This window comes from Neolamprologus brichardi, chromosome 9 (genome assembly GCF_056152115.1).
Source record: "Neolamprologus brichardi isolate AB-2024 chromosome 9, ASM5615211v1, whole genome shotgun sequence".
NCBI lineage: Eukaryota > Metazoa > Chordata > Actinopteri > Cichliformes > Cichlidae > Neolamprologus > Neolamprologus brichardi.
In genome coordinates this window covers 20207615-20227743 of record NC_142112.1, presented here as the reverse complement: position 1 = coordinate 20227743, position 20129 = coordinate 20207615, and the positions used below count along the sequence as shown (strand labels likewise).

The window sequence follows — 20129 nt, the reverse complement described above, 5'->3', positions numbered from 1 at the left end:
ATGCACACACTCAAACACACACACAGACACTTGACAGATTTGCAGCACAGAGGACAGAGTCTGGAGCGTGCCCGCTGCTCTGGCTGATGTATGACTCATCTCTCCCATCTATTCCACCGGGACGCATAGATCTCGCCCATACGCCGTACATCAACCACCCACCTACCACATTCATACACACACACACAGTCGTGTCACTTTAAAGGACATTGCAGTAATTTCTTACAGATTTCGCCTCACTATAACCACCGGTTACCTAACCCTTAACTTAACCTAACCTTCAACCAAGTCTTGATACTAAAATCTAGTTTTTTCTTTTACTTCCCCCCTCCATTACCCCAGATATGTGCAACAAAATACATGCACTCTCCATCCTGCTCTAACCATAAATATCCTCCGCTTAGACGCTGATGTAAGGACACTTTTTTACTCGCACACACATAAATACACAGGATACGGTAACGTTAAGCATTAGGTTTCATCATTTACAGAAGCATGTGTTGAATCATCCCTGCACTACATGATCAATACTACTTTAGCACATCCTCACTGGGCAGCAAACACTGCAAACCTCAGGACACGAAACTGAGATTTCAGCAGGAGCAGCAAACATGCTAAATGCTTTTATAGAGCCTTTTCTTTGGTAATATAAACCTGAGAATAATTAGATTTTTCTGTTATCAAAGCTATAGTTGTTTTTCTGTCAGTGGATTCACTGAAGAACTGACCAATTATTGTAGCTCTAATAGTAATAGTAAGTGCTTTTATGGTTTTCAGGATAAACGTTTCTATCAACAGTTGTCTGGGATCATATAGTCAATGTGAAATACTATCTAAAAGCTTACGTTACGATAATGTGAACAAATTAAGATTAGGCAAGAGCTATTACAAACAGCCTTGTGGACCGTTGAGCCTTATTAGCATTTGCCACAGAATACTATAATTGACAGGTCCAACTCTGGTTGCCTGCACTTTTCACAGATGAGAATGGGTTCACCCTGAGCACATGAGATGGACATGACAGTGTCTGGAGAAGCTGTGTTCAATTCAATTCAATTCAATTTTATTTATATAGCGCCAAATCACAACAAATGTCGCCTCAAGGCGCTTCATAGATACAGAGAAAAGCCCAACAATCATATGACCCCCTATGAGCAAGCACTTTGGCGACAGTGGGAAGGAAAAACTCCCTTTTAACAGGAAGAAACCTCCGGCAGAACCAGGCTCAGGGAGGGGCGGGGCCATCTGCTGCGACCGGTTGGGGTGAGAGAAGGAAGACAGGATAAAAGACATGCTGTGGAAGAGAGACAGAGATTAATAACAGATATGATTCAATACAGAGAGGTCTGTTAACACATAGTGAGTGAGAAAGGTGACTGGAAAGGAAAAACTCAATGCATCATGGGAATCCCCCGGCAGCCTACATCTATTGCAGCATAACTAAGGGAGGATTCAGGGTCACCTGGTCCAGCCCTAACTATATGCTTTAGCAAAAAGGAAAGTTTTAAGCCTAATCTTAAAAGTAGAGATAGTGTCTGTCTCCCAAATCCAAACTGGAAGCTGGTTCCACAGAAGAGGGGCCTGAAAACTGAAGGCTCTCCCTCCCATTCTACTTTTAAATACTCTAGGAACAACAAGTAGGCCTGCAGAGCGGGAGCGAAGTGCTCTAATAGGGTGATATGGTACTACAAGGTCATTAAGATAAGATGGGGCCTGATTATTTAAGACCTTGTATGTGAGGAGCAGGATTTTGAATTCAATTCTGGATTTAACAGGAAGCCAATGAAGGGAAGCCAAAACAGGAGAAATCTGCTCTCTCTTTCTAGTCCCTGTCAGTACTCTTGCTGCAGCATTTTGGATTAACTGAAGGCTTTTCAGTGAGTTTTTTGGACATCCTGATAATAATGAATTGCAGTAGTCCAGCCTGGAAGTAATAAATGCATGAACTAGTTTTTCAGCATCACTCTGAGACAGGATATTTCTAATTTTAGAGATGTTGCGCAAATGGAAGAACGCAGTCTTACATATTTGTTTAATATGTGCGTTGAAGGACATATCCTGGTCAAAAATGACTCCAAGGTTCCTCACAGTGTTACTGGAGGCCAAGGTAATGCCATCCAGAGTAAGAATCTGCTTAGATACCATATTTCTAAGCTTTTCAGCGCCGATTACAATGACCTCAGTTTTATCTGAGTTAAGAAGCAGACTCAGATAAAACTGTGTGTCCTGTAATATTGTTCAGTGTGACCAGTTTGGTGGTGTGTCAGTGATAGCCTGGGGAGGCATATGTATGGAGGACTGCACAGACGTTTACAGACTACAGGCACCGGTGCAGTGGCTCCTGGGTTCCTCCTGGTGCAAGACAATACATGGTTTCATGTGGGGAGAGTATGCAGGCAGTTTCTTGGAGGATGAAGGAATTGATACTTCCCTGACCTAAATCCAATAGACAACCTCTGGGACTTTATGTTTTTGTCCATCTGACGCCACCACGTTACACCTCAGACTGTCTCCCAGGACACCATCCGTCATTTCATTAGGTGCATGTCCTGAGGTTGTTAGGCATGCATACATGCGTGCATCTTCTGAGTACTGTTATGATTTGCTGCAATGTAATTTCGGTAACTACGTCTGCTGCATCATCTTTCTACTTTTCCTCCTTTTGAGGTGTTTATGAATTCAGCCCTCTGTAGGTTGATACTTTTCATTTGCATCAAATGATGTGGCATCCTTTCATTCCTAACACATTACGCAGTTCATATCAGTGTAGACATCCAGCAGGTTTTCGCTTGCCATTGAGATCAGATGTGTTTTCAAAGTGTTCCTTCATTTTTTTTGAGCAGTGAATAGGTAAATGCGTCATAGATTTAAGGCTCAGTTAATAGTGTTTATCTGATAGTGTTTGTGAATTTGAAGCACGACTCTGGTGCTGTTAATTACCTGAGAAAAAAGCCTATCTTCACTGTACACTGACGATTATGAAGGTGTTCGGCTCCGTGTGATCATGTCTTCTCTTTTATGCTTCTCTAATGTCTATTTATTGTATTTCTTCCTTCATTATCCAAGTTAACTAATCACATCTCACAATCAACAGATTGCGAGGTGACACTGGAGATGTCTCTGTGATCAGTGTGTGAGTGTGCGTTTGAGCACTGCACCAAACACAGGGCGGCTTTCTCCCACAAACAGAGAATCTGATAGCTCAGCTGTCTGACAGCCTCTCTTGTCTCTGCGGTCCAAACACAGAAGTGGAGCAGATCCGATGAGATGTGGAAACACCCGCATTTGTTCCCTGTTCTTCTATTTTCTCTCTCTGTGTGGTTTAGTGTTATGATGTTTGCTACAATGTAGAAAATTAACATTTCGGTTTACTGATGTGTCAGCCTGGTTATAAACAAGCGTCTCAGGACTTGTTTGTCCTTAAAGCATATGTGCTGGTTTAGTTGGCTGAAGATTGATGATGGTGTTTTATTCCTCTCGGTTCTTGTGGTGCGTGCAGCGGCATCAGTAGTTCTGGCTGGCGAGAGAAGTCACATGTTACTTCAACCTCAGTGACCTTCTCTGCACTTGCAGTAGAGGACAAAGGGGGGAGGGGGTGGCGACATTAAAGTGTATCACGAGTCACTGTAAAATCTAATAAAACCAACTAATATTGTGAAAATCTCAATTGTGGGATTAATGAAGGCTATCTCATGTAGCAAAGGATGCCACTTTGAAAATCTAAAAAAGATTAAGCCATTTAAAAAAAAAGCAAACTGAAATGTATGTCAAATCTATACTGCAGAAACATGCAGATCCAAAAACCATCCAGTAGGGTTTGCATATTTAAAAATACAGTCATGTGAAAAAGAATAGTAAGTAGCAGCCACGTGCTGCTAATCAAATGCACTTGGCTAATTGATAATAAGCAAATGCGAGCACCTCTGTAAAGGGCAGTTTGCTTGTTTGAAGCATTCAGTCATGTGTTAAACTAATATCACAACCTTTCAGGCAAATTCAGTACAAGGTCAGACTGTGAATATACAGAAAGCTCAGGTGCTACATCTCAGACTGTACAGGCCTCTGTAAGCATGTTAAATGTTAAAGTTCATGGCAATACAATTACAAAAATACCAAACAGTTATGATTAAAGGATTGCCACAAGATAGCCACTCATGTGTAAAAAGAACATGGCAGCAGCACTCAGATGTGCAAATTTGCACCTGAACAAATAACAAGACTTTGGAACTGTGTCTTTAGGACAGATAAGACCAAAGTGGAGATGTGGGTGGCCAAAACTTAACGTAATATATCAGGAAGAACACCTCAAACTGTCGAGTACGGTGGTGGAGGGGTGATTATTAGGGCTTGTTTCGCAGCCACAGCACATGGCCACCTTGCAGTCCATCATGAACTTCTCTGTATACCAAGTATTCTAGAGTCAGATGTGGGGCCATCTGTTCGACAGCTAAAACCTGGTCATGTAACAGGACAATGACCCCAAGCTCAGCTGCAAAACGACAACAGAATAGCTGAAAAAGAAATAAACTAAGGTGCTGCAGTGACCCAAAGCCCTGTCAACATGACTGATCTGACTGAAACACTGCGGCACTGTGGACCTTAAGAAAGCTTTGCATAAATGGATCGCCGAAGCTCAATGAACTTAAACAAGATGAAAGGGTCAAATTTCCCCACAACAATGTCGGAGGCTGATTATTTAAAAAATATTGCTGTGAAATATGGTTCCACTAGCTAATAAATCACAGGAAGTACCCAGGACTGAACAGAGTCCTGTGAAAATCTTATTTCTCACAGCCCTGGATCTGCCACATGTACATGTACAACCAAACAGAAGAAGATGAATCAGGCAAAGCCAAGTCACTATACAGGTGTTTGGCGTTCTCTAGTGGACAAAATATAAAAGTACATTTACTTCACACAGACAGATAGATAGATAGATAGATAGATAGATAGATAGATAGATAGATAGATAGATAGATAGATAGATAGATAGATAGATAGATAGATAGATAGATAGATAGATAGATAGATAGATAGATAGATATGTATTCATACATATATAAATAACTCAGTTTAGAAAAGTGGTATATATTTGCCCGAGTAACTAATCACTAATCCATCACATTGGAGAGTGTTGGGGAAACTTCTCTGTACTGGTCTTACAAAACACTTACTTTGTACTGTAAGTAGTTAAACAACAGAAAAGCTACCCTAGGAAGAAAGCTTTATAAATTAATCATAACCTTGATTTGTAAAAAAAAAAATAAAGAATATCAGCCTATCATAATATCCATGGGAAAGTGCAGAAATGTTTGGTTTTGAATTTTTTGTCTGTTATTCTCAGACTGTATAAAGTAAAACATAGGCCAGAGGAGCCTGTTAGTTCCATATATGCTCAGCATGACAAAGGACTCTAAATGTATATGAAAAGATACTTTGATTTACACATTAGTGTGATTTCAGAGTGTTATACTTATATATGGGAGACATATATACATATAATAATGACCCGAATGCACAATTGTGAGCAGAAAAGGTTTAGCCAAAGTGACACACTCACCATAAACCTTTCCCAAGAACAGCGTCTTGACCAGGTTAAACTGTGTATCTGAGGCTTCAGGGAGGTTGTAGCTGACTGCAGGATAATGATCCAGCTGAGACATGACAGAGATACAAAGAGATAGTGAGAAGGAAAGAGAGAGGGAGAGAAACACATTAGCATCCTTGTTTCATAGGGAGTCGAATCTAGACTAAAACTACTGACCAAAGCATTTTGAAAAGACCCAGGCTAAGATCTGCATCAGCACATTAAGCAGAGTACACAAGATGATGAACAAAAGATGGTAATTCAATGCTGTCAGGCAATGCAAAGCAACACAGCACAATCAGAAGCTCAATGGCCCCCCCTCGTGGTTTCCAAACGCAAGGAAAGCTTTAAATATGGTAGTTTAGTAACAAGGAAACCACTCACATAGTCATAAATTGTTTATCCTTCATTTAAAATTCCCATGAATCCTGATCAGGTCAGTGAAAATTAATTAAAAACACTTTGCAAAAATCAGGTAAATAGGATGAACACATATTGCGTCAAATACTAACCAGAGGCTGTTCCTGATTTCTTTTTTCTTCTGGCGTTTCTACACACATCATATATAACCACACTCTTCAAACAACGACCATAAAATCTGAGTGTTAGAAATGTCTCTGGGCCAAAAAAACCCCCAAACAAAACATGCCATTACCTACATCTATCGCTTCTTCTTACCATTTGCTATAAACTATAACCCTGTTTAAAATATCACCTTAGATGTATATATATTATATAAACACTCCAACATTAAAATCCATCATGGTTTTAAAGATGTCAGACTACCTCAAACATCTTTTCTGGGAAGCTGTGATATTTTCGTTTTAGTCACGTCTGAAAAGTCATCTTCTACAATTATCCAGCAAACAAACAGCTCTTCCTTAGAAATAAATGAGGATACAAATGATGCCTAATAATAATATGCAATTTCAAAAGTCTGTGGGGGGTTCAAAGGCATTCCTGAGAACTCGAAAAGGGCGGGTGGAAGACGAGCAGCGTGTTTACAAAGAGGAGCATCAGTGGAGATGTGAGAGCAGAGAGGGTGATAGAAGGAGGGAATGCACGACTTTAATATCCCTGCAACATAATTAACTTGTTATTGCTGTTTCAATGAAGTTTCTAATTAGCTTGAAAGCTGCAGCCGATGCTATTGATGAGAATAATTTGAAACCAACAAATTGGTTTTCGGTGTGTTCTAGAATAAAAAAACCCCCAAAAAACAAGATCTTCCTTCTTTCCTTCTCCATGCCCACAGGAGGACTGTATCTAAGCATAAACCAGTCTGCAGAAAGCAGACTGGAGTAGAGGAGTTTGGTTGGAAACAATGACTTTTGTTCCTGGAAATTTGTTCTGTTGATGTGCTGAATAGCTGTCACGACCTGTTAGCTGGGAGCTGAGCTGGACTGTCACTAAAGGCCTGAGATTTATGTGTGTATGTGTGTGGTAGTGCTTGTTTACAGGTTTAAATCACCAGAGTCCTGCCATACAGAAATTTCTTTCTACCCACTGCTGCGCAAGACTATTTTCTCCCTCTTTCTCCTCACACACACACATGCAGACACACAACATATCCTAATTTGATTCCTTCCAAAAGCCTGGTCTCAGTGGAGCATTGTGTGGGTTTTGTTTTCCTCTGTGACTGGAGGGTGGGATAATGGGGCACAATTAAATTGTGCTCAGCTTATTTACTTTTATCTGAGAAAACAAATTGACTGCACAACCACGGAGGGAAGCTTGAGTCTTGAAACCCCCACAAAACGATCCACTGAGGAAGACGGCCTGGGAAGAAACCTCATTTTACCAAACTTTGTCAATTACAACCGCAGTCATTGGGATCTCTTTCCTTTTTTCTTTCTTTCTTTTTAACACAGTGCCATTTAGAAAACGCAGTTGCTGCCTCTAAAGTCACACAAAGCTTACATAAGCAAAGTAACCAGGGGTTAGGCAAAGAGAAAATTAACAAAGGGTGAAATCTATTTCCCTGACTACGTGCTCAAAAAGAATCTAATTTAGCCAATGTGCTGTTTATATGCAAACTCATTTACAGTGCACTGAGAGCCTTTTTACCTTCGTGGCACCTCTGTTTCCTTAATGATGTCTAAGGGATAAAAATACTCCCATCACAGATTTAACACTGAACAAAAAGAAATGCTAATTTTCCTCTTGAATAAATTGTTTAACATCATTATTAAGTGAACTGCTGAATTTTTGTCTGGTCCGGGTCTCAGGTGCAGCAAGCCATTTACACCGCTGAGTCAACCAGAGAAGCAACTGGAGGAGAGGAGAAGAGGAAACGGAGATGAGCCGTCTGCTGCCTGAAGGGACTCCCGACTTTCATCTCTAAACCCTCACAGTGTGAGAGAAAGGCAAAGTGAGAGATGACGAGATGGGGAACTTATTTTAATCTCGCCTTGGCGCTCCTTTGATAGCGAGCTAACCTAACGAGACCTCACAGGCTGCTCGAAAACCAAACACTCTGCTCTGTTTGCTGCACTCTGTATGCCTGGGTGTACATGTCAGCAGGTATTTTATGTTCGCAAGCGAACGCCTCACCTTAAAGTAATCCTCAGATAATCTCAATGTATCAAAGTGATCTTTGTCATTATATTTTGTGGGTCTACTTTCTTTATCTAACAACAGTATCTGTTTCTTTCAAACCCCCTCTCCCCTCTCTCTGGCTCTGTTTTGCCTTTTTCTTTTGTCCTACATTTCTCTCTGACTCTCGTTTCTCTTTCTGATTCAAATTACCACACGCTGACTTGTCTTGCCACATTTTCTCTGCTTTGTCTTTAAACTAAACAGTCGCTTGTCTAAATGGCTTTAAGATTTGCAGCCCTGATAGCAGAGAAGTGAGGCCTCTGCACCCTGAGGTAAACAGTCCACTGCTTCTTATCCCTTTTTTTTAAACTTGGGGAAATTGAATTTGATCCACTGCCAGCCCCACCAGCACAACTGACTTTTATTGCATCTGACTCATATCTCTGCCTCTCACTCATTTTGTTATCTCAGATGCTAGCAACTAGGCCTTTGATGAGCGTGTGCACAAAAATAATAACAGGCTAGTTCCATTTTCAGTGCTGATGGCAGCTACTGACAAAACTGGCCTTTTAGGCTTTAATGCATTATTCAATAAATTAAAAAACAAAAACAAAAATTCAAGCCTATGAATTAGCCAGTAGAGTTTCCAGCATTCAAAAGCAGTTATTAAGCATCTCAGCATTTGCATGCAGTTCTGTACACTTCATATGATGGATGGTGCGTCAAACGACTCGCCGTCAAAGAGTGACCGAAGCTGTGCGATCGTCTCATAGAAAAAGGTCACGTTTGCACCACGCATGTGTTCTAAGATGAATATTTATACAGAGGCAGGTGGAACAAACTGATAAAACAACACTGACATAGTATCACACTTTATATATCACTCACAGTTGCCCCATTTCTTTTAAATGATAAAGAAGATCCAAATATTTGATGATCACCTTTAAGGGTTTTAGGGTTTCTAAATATTTTGCTGACTTCTTCATGCTTTACTATCCTGACTTTGGTCCTGAGTCATTCTTGGAGGCCCCTCATGGAGCACAACTGAAATGTAAAAGACGCAGGGCCATTTGGCAGGTCTGAAAAATGCTTTATAAATGGATGTTATAGTTATGATTACAAAAAAAATCATCATATAGTCTATAATAAGGTGAAGGACTAATGCTTCAGTGCACCTTTCAGTTGATATTTCAGCCATTAGTTATTATTTTAATCATTAGTTATTATTAATCTCTTGCAATCTTCTACAATGTGTCCACGATGTATCTGAGAGTTCTTCCTGTTAAAAGGGAGTTTTTCCTTTCTACTATTGCCATGTGCTTGCTCACACGGGTTCTCTAATTGTTGGGTTATGGTATTTACCTTAAAATATAAAGGCGACCGTTGTTGTGATTTGGCACATTGCAAGTCCATTTTTTTTACTGGATGGATGATACACCATGCTGCCTAAATATAAACAGTGCTTCGGTCCTCTGATGATGGGCATGGAGAGCGTTACTGAACACATCGGTCTAAATAATCCCACAGGTGTTGAAGTGGGTTGAGACATGGAGACTACGGCCATAAGATATGATTCACATCATTTAAATACTCATACAAATCACTGACCCCTGGTGCTGGTGCTGTCATTTTGGACGAAACTACTCCCAGGTTCAGAATTTTTCATCCAAAGATAAAAGCTGGTCACTCAGAAACAAACTGACTGATTGACTTTTGCCACCTTTCCATGTCCTTCTATTCTTGTCAAATGGACCCAGCCTTTGGAATTAAAATACTGCCACCCATGGAATAAACAGAATAATCACACACTCTCAGTGCAGTGAGCAAAGTGTGCCAGCAGATGGACAGCCAACAACAATTTTTGTATACACATAGTTATACTGTTATACTTGCATCCACAAGTATCTAGGTCTTAGAGTTATAACCCCACTGATGCTGACTGCCAACTGCCTACTAGTGCTTAGCGTGGTTCCTTGTTGTTGTTGCAGTCCTCCTGAGGAGAACATGTCCTGTTCTTTGTTACTCATTAGTGCAACCTGCAGACAAGGTTGATTTTGAAAAGAAAAGTAGAAAAAAATTGCTCTGCGGTATGTGAGTTATGAGAGAACCTTTGGGAAGTAAGGAAAGCTATACAGTATTGGAATGAACAAATGAGTTAGACTGAATAATGTTGATTTTTGTAGTGCAGTGTGAAGCCTTTGTAGTTAGCTGATCTGACAGGATCTCAGTGGTGCAGGCGTGTCTGTTGGTATGCAAGTCTGCGTCTGTTTACGTGCGGCTATCAAGTGCATGTACCTTGAAAAGAGCCCTGAGGCGGTAAGGCAACATGAAAAAGTTTCACTCATCAAAGTTATCTTTGTCAACGTACCTTCTGGCTCTACTTCTCATTCCTTATCTGTAAACTTCATCTATTTTCTCTCCTCATCTCCCCACCCCGCAGATCACTCATCGATGCCTTTTTTTCCCCTTAAATCCAAATTACCACATCGTGCCCATCAGTGTTCGTCTGAATTCTTAACACACTTTAATGTTTAACTGTTAACCTGTTATTAAGGGAGAAAATTTTAAAAAAGGATTGTTTTTCTGTTTTCTTTTTTAAAGTACAGCCGCAGCACCTCGAAAGAACCACACTGGGATTGTGTACTATAGAGTTAGTAGTTCAGTCACATACTCAAGTCAAGACCGAACCTCGACACTGTCTATCTAGACACAGCTAAGCTGCTTTCAATCAGCGCAGAGCACACTGTGTGCATGTATGCATGTGCGTGTGTGTGTGTAAGTGATGAGCAAGGAGTCTAGCCAATGCTCCAATCACTTTCTATGCCACCACGAAAGCATGTGTTATGTTAAAGTACTCCCAGCGGAGTGATGAGCAGCTACAGGAATGCGATTTGCTTAGAAAACGATTATCATTGGATGTTTCAGTTTAATTTTCTCGCTGTCTGAAATCTTTCGCTGCAGTGTGTGAAAGTAGGTGATGAGATCCCAGGATGGATGAGGTCATTGCTTCATGCAGGTGACAGACAGAGAGATCTAAAGGCTGTAGTAGTGTAGATTGAATGATTACAGGCTTGGGAGTATGGGACTGTGATTCATTGTAGTTCGCATTTAATTCCACTTAATGAAAGCAAGAATTAAAAGACTTCATGTTAGATGCATATTCTGTTTAACAGTGTTGAAACCAAACTTTTAAAATTTATATTAACATTTGACTGTTTCATTCTTTTCCTTTATGTTTATATCCTATAAACATAACAATGACAGCATCCTGCAAAAACATCCTGCATTTGAACATATTCATATTTATATGTTCAAATGCAGAAATGAACTGGATAATCTCAACAATGTCTCCCTGCACGTAACATACATATTCTTTTTTAAATTGTTTTGCAAACTTTTGATGTGTTTATTTCATAACAATTATGCTAGTAATGATATGATGATCAATAGAAACTGTAAGCAAACTGCTGCTATATTAATTATCACATGCTCTTACACAACCGCAGCTTGAAGCTTTGAGCCAAGCAATTTTTCACAGAGGATGGGAATCATTTTATAGCTAAGTTTAATGCCATGGTGCCTTCTGGCCACTAGAGGGGAGTGATATGTGAAGGGCTTACCCATTTAATATGGGGTGTCAAATATAAGGACAATGGGCCACAATTGGACGTGCAAAGACTGTAATACAGCCCATTATACAGTTTTGGAAAACCTGAAGAAGAGCTTAAATGTTGAACTTTTACCTGTATTTTCATAGGTTTTACAGCTTTTCCTAATAATATTTCCCTGTGGCCATTTATACTAAAGTAAAGTAATAGATAAGCATTTAAATGGAAGAAGAGTGCCTGTTTTTTCATTATTGACTATAGAAATGTTTTTTTTTATTGTTTTTGTTTAGGCTCAAAAGTTTAAGAAAAAGCACATTTTTAGTGACTTAACAAAACCTTCTACTTATAATTACAGGACAGTCTGGGCAATGGGCAGCAGAACGTTTTCCATAATCTTGCACATTTATTCCTTACACTTCAAGTCATGCTGATGGACTTCTTTCAATTTCTATACAGCAAAAAACTGTAAGTTCTGTTAAAATTGCACTTCTTCTTCCTAAAAATACACATGTAGTTCAACATCTTTACACTGACAGAAAGGGAAGTTTCACTTCAGATCAACGTGAGCTGTATCTGATCCTTGACGGAAAATGAATTTGACATCCATGATCTCGATTCACGGGGTTTCCTGTGCGTATAAGGAATATAAATATGCCCACAGTATGAAATGGTTAAGCCATTCAAGTGTCTGATATTATCAGTATATTACATTAATGTGCAGATACAGTATTCAAATTACACATTCTATAGGAAGCCATGCGGAAACTGTTGTTTAATTTTAGAATCCAAGACCATTTGTTTCTTTTTATTTCTCATTTCTTGTGACAATCCATTTCTTGGCAAACCCCGACCTGTCAGTGCAAATATGAATTTATTCTGATCTGGATGCAATCAATCTCTGGCTTTTACAAGTGGCTTCTATCCATTTAGAGCCCTCCTTAAACTCCAGCCTGCAGCCAAATGTGTGCATCTTAGCCCAGAATAAAGCCAGTAATAGTTTAGCTGAATTCTCACTCCATCCTTGACAGCTACTGACTAAGGCTTGGCTGCATCGATCAGAGCTAAGCTGTTCAGTCGCACAAAACACACGAGCACAAAAACGCACACAACGGCAACATGGATAGAAGTAATTGATATGCACAAACACATGCACACGCACAAAATATCCCACACAAGCACATGCATTTAATTATCAGCATACAGGAAAGAATTTGTGGAGTTGCAAACACACAACAATATGCGCTTACGCGAACACACACGCACACACAGATCGATGCGTTCTCTGTTGCTATACTTAGGCTGTCTACTGGAAGTAGATTAACAGTGGCAAAGGACAAGCAGTTTCATCACAGCTGAAAACAGCACAGGACACTGCACTCCTCTCTGACTGCAAACCATTGAGCAAACTCTTCCTGCGCTCGTGTAGTTCTGTACCCGTAACTGAGAATATGTGAGTGTTCTTAATTTGTATGGGACCCAAAAGTCCCTGCGCTGCACAGTAAGTTGAAATGAAATCCTTACTCTGAGTAAAAGACTAAAATAAGAGCTCAGATGAGCACGCGTGTTGGTTCTGTACCTGGATGGTGATTCTCCTGTCGTGACGGGACATGTTAATACTATGTGGCTGTCCATTGGCCAAGTTACGCTGGTCCACATCTATGGTGAACGGCTCCCTCAGACCACCCAGGTTATATCGCACCTGCAGCGAACCTGGAGACGTACAGATACAGCAGTTTAAAATCTCAGACACTAGGTGGCGCAGTCAGTTTTTTAGGCCTTATATATCATCAAAGCAGTTTTCTGTCAGCTGCTGCTCCGTGATCGGTCGTTGACTAAGGAAGATTTTTGGAGATTATACCAATGTGTGCTGCAAGGAAGACGTCTAAATGTTGTCTGCAATGGTGAACAACAATTTAACGTGCGTGTGTGTGTGTGCTGCGTGTCAGCCTTACCATTCTGTCTTAACACCACGGCAAGATAGTCCTGCGTCTTGGAGCTCACATACATCAGAACAGCTGGAGCACTGGATGTGCTGAAACTAAAGGCCACCTCCTCCTTTGTTAGATTCACCTCATGTGGCGTGAGCTGGTGCGTCAACACCTTGGCGTCCTTACTGGCTCCCGCAACGGCTTCAGGCAGGAAGTTGTACTTTACCAGCGTCCCTGCCTCAAAGAAACCTCCAACATCTGGGTGAGATGATGGAAGAAGGAACAAAATGTAGGACCAAAATTAAGCTCTCATGCAAATGCAATAAATGTTGCTTCAACTGTATTGTGTTTTAATGTGCGCTTATAACACAAGCAAGCAAGAAACCAAGAAAGAAAGAAAGAAAGAAAGAGAATTTTCCATCAAAAACAAGCCACAGGGAGCCACTCACAAGCTCATAGATGCAAAGACACAACAGGGTAGACATATTATATAGCCAGAGGGGAATAAACACACACATAAATAAGGCTGTGTTCACATGATGTAGTAAAGCGAGTGTTAAATTGCTGTAGTCCAGCATCTGAAACCAAACAATGCACTGCTTACCAGTACATTAACAAACCTAATGGCATATTTCAACCATACCAGGAGGCTTATTGATTCTCATAATCAAATATCGAGAAGACGAGACCTTATTTTTCTATAGCCTATTTCTGTTACACTCCTTGTTTGTGTTCGTGTGTACGTGTACTCATTCGCCATGTCTGCGAGTCAGTTAAAAAGGAGATAAAGGCGTAATACGTGTGAAATTAAAGAGAATGGTTGCAGGGAAAGCAGAGAGAATATGGTTGAGTGCGTATGTGTGTGTCTGTGTGTATGTGTGCAAATGCCACGCAATATGCCTCAACATGTTCTCCTTCCCTCTGCAGCCACGGTGAAATGTAAAATTACAGCCCTTACGGGTCCAGAATTCCAAGCGAACACATTTATGCATCTTTTTTAAAGCTTCACTTCACCCATCAGCTCCCACCAGACACAGTACAATAAATACTTCAAGCTACATTACTTTAATTTAATAGAACACTTATTACTCGAAAATGGGTAAGTTCTCTGAATAGTATTGCCACAGAAGCAAAATCTCAGCTCTATTCAGGTTACCTACCAATTTTATCCTTTATTTAGCTTTGCAATCATATAGTTTCAAGCCTCAGAAGTCTGGAAACACCCAATTTAGCAATCTTTTTGTATTAACTGAACTTTATTGTTATGGGTAAGCTCAGATATTCCATATTAGAAAGTGCTATCCTCCCTAAATGTGTCAAACTACTTTTAAATTTGACAAAATTAACTTAAAAAAACGATGTGTTTAGGCAAATGTAAACCTAGCTTAAACATGGTTGGTTTGGAAGAATTACCATAGTAAATAAGAATAATTTATTTATTTCATTTAAATATTCATAGAGCAGCCATTCCCAAAGTCAAGAAGACATATCCTATCCATTCCTATTTTCACTTTAATAAAAAAAACCCCAAAACATTTCCTTGAAAATCTTTATTTGAAAAACGTAAACAGCACAGGTTGTTTGCTATAAATTGCCAATGCTACCCAGCCATATGAATATGTTGCACTGGCAATGTTGGCCAATGTGTGACCACCTGTGACTCGGGCACAAACTTCAATGTAAGAGCAGATTATTACCTATTTTGATCAACATTTTATATAAATGAATGAATTAAATGTAAATGCTTTTAAATAAACTTCAAACCAAATTTCTGTTATTACTCAAGCTCACATGCAATACCTTTGCAGCCCTCCAGGGGGCCCTAGCCAACCCTTTGGGAATCACCGACATAGAGTATTTTATAGTTGGCAGTTTATGCAACCACATTGGCAGAAATGCTCATTTACTCGTTTCAAAGTATTTACTTACATCTTTTATACTGTCTATGATGACAAGGTGAGTTTTTCTTCTACTGTCAGTAACAAGTACTAACAATCATTGTAGTCTATTAAGTATAATGAACTGTGTGTGTGATGACACCTGTTAGCTCTATTTAGCGATGTGTTCATGTAGTATATAATATACACTAGAAACAAACTCATGTAAGTCATGAAGAGCATTCTCACTTTTAAAATACTCTCACAGAAAGTTTTTTCTCTTTCCTACTGGGGAAAGAAGGAAAGAAAGTACCCCAACTTGTTACCCAGAGCTTCAGTAGCAACACATAAAATTGTCTGGAACCTTAATGGGGTATGAGCAATGCTGCAGAGCTGGAGCTTTTCGTGTGTGTGTGTACTTCATGTCAGCATGCGAAGAAGTTTCGGATGTGGATTTTGAGCAGTGCAAATCTCAACAGGTACATGTGCAATTGCATTTTTGCAAGTTTTAGCGTGTGTTCATACGTATGTACATGTGCACACCGGCTCCACGCGAGACCCTCAAGGGCAGAAAAGCAAAAGAATGAGAGTGTATAATAACAATACTGCAGGGTCCCCTGAGCAGTGTGTAAATATGGATACAATGGAAATGCACTATGCAATTATGGCTGACTTCATGCATTTTTCACTAGCTGGGAGGATGGGGAGAGAGTGGTACATTAAAGAGAGGGAAAGAGAGAAATTTGGGAAAGGGCAGAAAACTGAGAAACCAGGAGAGGGGCAATTGAGAGAGGAGCGAGAAAATAAGTGTGGCAAAGTAAGAAACGGAGGAGGAATAAGTGGGATACATATTTATGGGGACAAGAGTAAAATAATAGTAAAGGAGTGGCAGGAGAAAAGAAAAAACAGAGCAAAATAAATGAGGGGGAAAAGTAGCAAAGAGACAAAGAGGACAGTGAGTCCAAATGAAAGGAATAAAAGAACTGTAGCAGAGTGAGGGAAAAGAGGGACACAAAGGAATGAAAGGAGGAAATAGACGATGAAGTCACATGTCATCAATGTTCCCTCTAAGCTGCGTGCGTGTGCAATTGCGCCCTGCTGGCATGGTCTTTGCGCACAGAAAATCTGCGTTGCGCACAAGAAAAAAAATCGAACCTGAATTGAAATTAAAATTTAAACTTTAACAATTCTGCTTTGCAGTGTTAGTCAGTAAGTGACTGGCTGCTCCCGTATGGGATTAGAACGATGCCACCTTATCCCATAGTCCAGCCAATGATGCGATTCACATTCGTATATACGCAGCTAATCAACGTCGTTGACAGGCTATGACAGCGTCCTTATGTGCCAACCCCGGTGTTTTAGCTGGCAAAGCGGCGTGGCTGATGGGGAGTGAAGCCACGTTAATGACAACGTGTACAACCATTGGAGATGTGAGCAAGACAGACGGAACAATTGACGGAAAACGTGTGGACTTTATACCAGTTTTTAAATTGTGTTGATAGGCCATGTAAAACCAGAGTTATGATAAAAATATCTGCAATGTTTGGTTTTCTTCCTGAGTACTATCGTTGTTTATATTTACTGCGGGAAGAAACGGTAAAAACGCCGTTTTATAAGGAAAACGCTTGAAAGCACTCTCCACCTGTGAGCAAAACCAAAACCAAAAAAACCCCACCCTTCCTATGTACCTTGTCGACCAATCAAAAAATGATATGGCAACATGGAATTTAGTTGTTTAGGAAGTTTAGCGACGTTTAGTGTAAATCTTGTGTAGTTAGTGTGTAGGGTAGTCAATAGTTTTGTTGTGTGTGCCAGAACAATGAGGCGACTACTGAATGTTACAGGTGTTACAGGAGTGATACATCTCCTGTTGTCAGGCCTGCAGGTATCAGGCTGTTGTTCTCCTTTATCTCATAGAAATTATTTTTGGAAGTGGCACAAATAATTTGTGTGGCATCAAATTTGATGCAAAACAGCAGCAAAAAACTTTGTTGTTTGCATAACTCAGTTACTTTTTTGAAGAAGTAACTATATAATTAATTGCCCAACATCGGTCATTATATACTGTATTTTGCAGACAGAGAGTTACAGGACTCTCTCCGAGACCACAGACTCATACTCATAATACAAGTCAGGCAAAAAATAAATTAAAAAAAGAAAGTTGTGTTTTCAAAATTGGAGTTCAAGTTATTTTTTTTACTTCCAATAGTGTTAACGTACTACATAGGTCATGAACAAGATTTTTTTTAAAATTTTCATTGTATGTGGGCTAAAGCAGTTAATTAAAAGTAGTCTAACATAAATGTAAATGCTGTAATTTGATTATTTTAATAAACCCTGTAACTTGGATAGGGATGGGTATCGTTTAGGTTTTATCCGATACCAGTACCAAACCGGTACTTTTGAAACGGTGCCGGTGCTTAAATGGTGCTCGAACCGGTGCTTAAAGAATGAAGAACACACACTTTGACCAAAAACCTCTCATGTTTAGCGGTTTTTTTGTAAAAAGACAACAATGCCATTTCTGCAGCTATAAGGGATTTATGGTATCACTCTGGCTGGAAGCAGTGCTTAAACAATGGGAGAAAAAAACACCAACTTTGTCCAAAAACCTCTCATGTTTAGCTGTTTCCCACTTTTTCTTTGGTCATTTTAGCCTTTTTGGCCAGGGTGAAGGGGGCATCTGCCATCAAACACGAAGACAGTCGCATGTAACTACGACGGTGTTTGCTAGTTCACCTTACATGCATTAATGTAATAACGTGGTTAGCCTACTCAACGTAAATTACACACGAACAACATTAAGCTACTCACGCAGAGAGAAGGGCTGCTGCTGCCATCATCATCATCATCATCATCATTTCTGCTACACTAGGGGCCAGGACTCTACTCTTCGGGTTTTTGGGGGATGTTGCTAACTCCGGGTCCGATAACAGGCACCACACCCGCAGTAGATGTGCCCGGTGTGAGGTCTCGCAGCAAGCTATCAAATACGGTGCATTTCTCTGCTTTTAACAAAACGCTATGCGTCGCCAGGTGTTTCATCAGATTCGAGGTGTTACCTCCTTTGCACAGTGTCTTAAAGCACTTGTTGCAGGCTGCTGAGTTTGCATCTTTTGCTGTGAAGTACAGCCAGACTTTTGACCGCTTCGCTTTGGGCATTTTTAATCTGTAGCTCTGCTCTAAAAGAACGTACGTACCTGGGCCCGCCTACTACGCTTGCAAAGGTAAAATGATTGGCTGGAATCCAAAGTGTGTGACATCTCAGGAAAAAAAAGCACCGAAATAAAGCACCGAAATGTGCGCTGCTTTTCGTTCTGGTTACTACCGTTTATGTCAGATACCGGTACCCATCGCTAAACTTGGATGGATTCGATGTTGGCGTGACCACAGTGCACACGTCTAAAGGACCGCTCAGGGAGTTTGTGTGTTCGCTCAGACAAATTAGAGGGAACATTGCATGTCATGCACAAAAACAAATAGACACAAGGGTGTGCTCTCTCCCTTTCTTTGCCTCTCTCTCGCTCCCTCTCACACACACGCACACACGCACACACACACACACACACACACACAAAGACAGTAATCTTTATTTTCTAAATCCTGAAATGCCTGATTGGTTATGACAGAATTCTGAGGAGGTCTTTTCATGTCTTACACTAGCATATCATCACACACTGTCACCCTCCTCCACACCACACACACGCACACAAGCCCACACCAAGACACACATTCTGCCTTTCTGTCATCTTGTCACCCCCCTGCCAAGAACACAGGGGGGAAAACACCATTCGACTTTAGGAAACAAATTAATTCACGTGTCAGGGATCAACTTCCTGACTGGGAGCGAGCAGAAAGCCTCTGACAGCGCCGCTGCTCTTCTCCCGAGAGAATTTCATGAAAACTTGTTTTGGGAAATAGAACTTTAATAGTGTATCTAATGAATCCCGGTGAAACAAACACAATGCCTTGGCAATATGCAACAGCGCAGAAGCAGAGTTACAGTGTGACACTGCTTGTCTGTGATCTTCAAAGAAAACATCAGATCACTAGACACACCTCTTACTGAAGTCACTTACGCTTTGTTTCTCAGTTTGATCTCTCAGCTCTGCATTTGCACAGTATCAGCATTCAGCGAGAGCACTCTAAAGTGAGGGAGAATTGGTGGGTAAGCATAATATTACCCTCAATCGATGCCTTTTATCGCAAGCCCAAACACTTTCAAAAACGACAGCGCCAAACTGAATAGGAAGTGGGGCACGATCACAAAGCGCAGCGACAATCACGGTGGGTTGTCGGGGAATGAAGCTCATTGAAACATAACTACTCCAGCGGTAATCCTGGTGCTGTTTGACTCTGGCTTTGTGAATAAAAGAGAAAGCGCAAATGATAACATGATCTCAGAAATATGCCTGCAAAAGTTGTTGGAGAAAATGCTAGCCGAAGGATTATTGCTCAGTGTGTCATCCTTAATTTCAGAGCAGAAAAGCTGTCCTGCAAGGCCAGGAAATGGGAAAACAAAACCTGAAGTAAAAGGAAAAAAAAAAACCTTCAAAACCCACAGAGGGAAAATTTCATTTGTTTTGCACTG

General features: G+C 40.4%; 1 protein-coding gene across 2 annotated transcripts in view; it reads right to left on the bottom strand.

Annotated features, from left to right (window-relative positions):
* The window catches only part of cntnap2a (contactin associated protein 2a), a 379160-nt gene that overhangs the window by 16528 nt on the left and 342503 nt on the right, over window positions 1–20129 (bottom strand). For both annotated transcript variants that reach the window (XM_006794675.3, XM_087846090.1), the window contains exons 21-23: window positions 13686–13919; window positions 13310–13443; window positions 5561–5654 (exon numbers count right to left, since the gene is read on the bottom strand). In XM_006794675.3, coding sequence (XP_006794738.3) covers window positions 5561–5654; window positions 13310–13443; window positions 13686–13919 — 462 coding nt within the window. The remainder of the gene's footprint in view (window positions 1–5560; window positions 5655–13309; window positions 13444–13685; window positions 13920–20129) is intronic.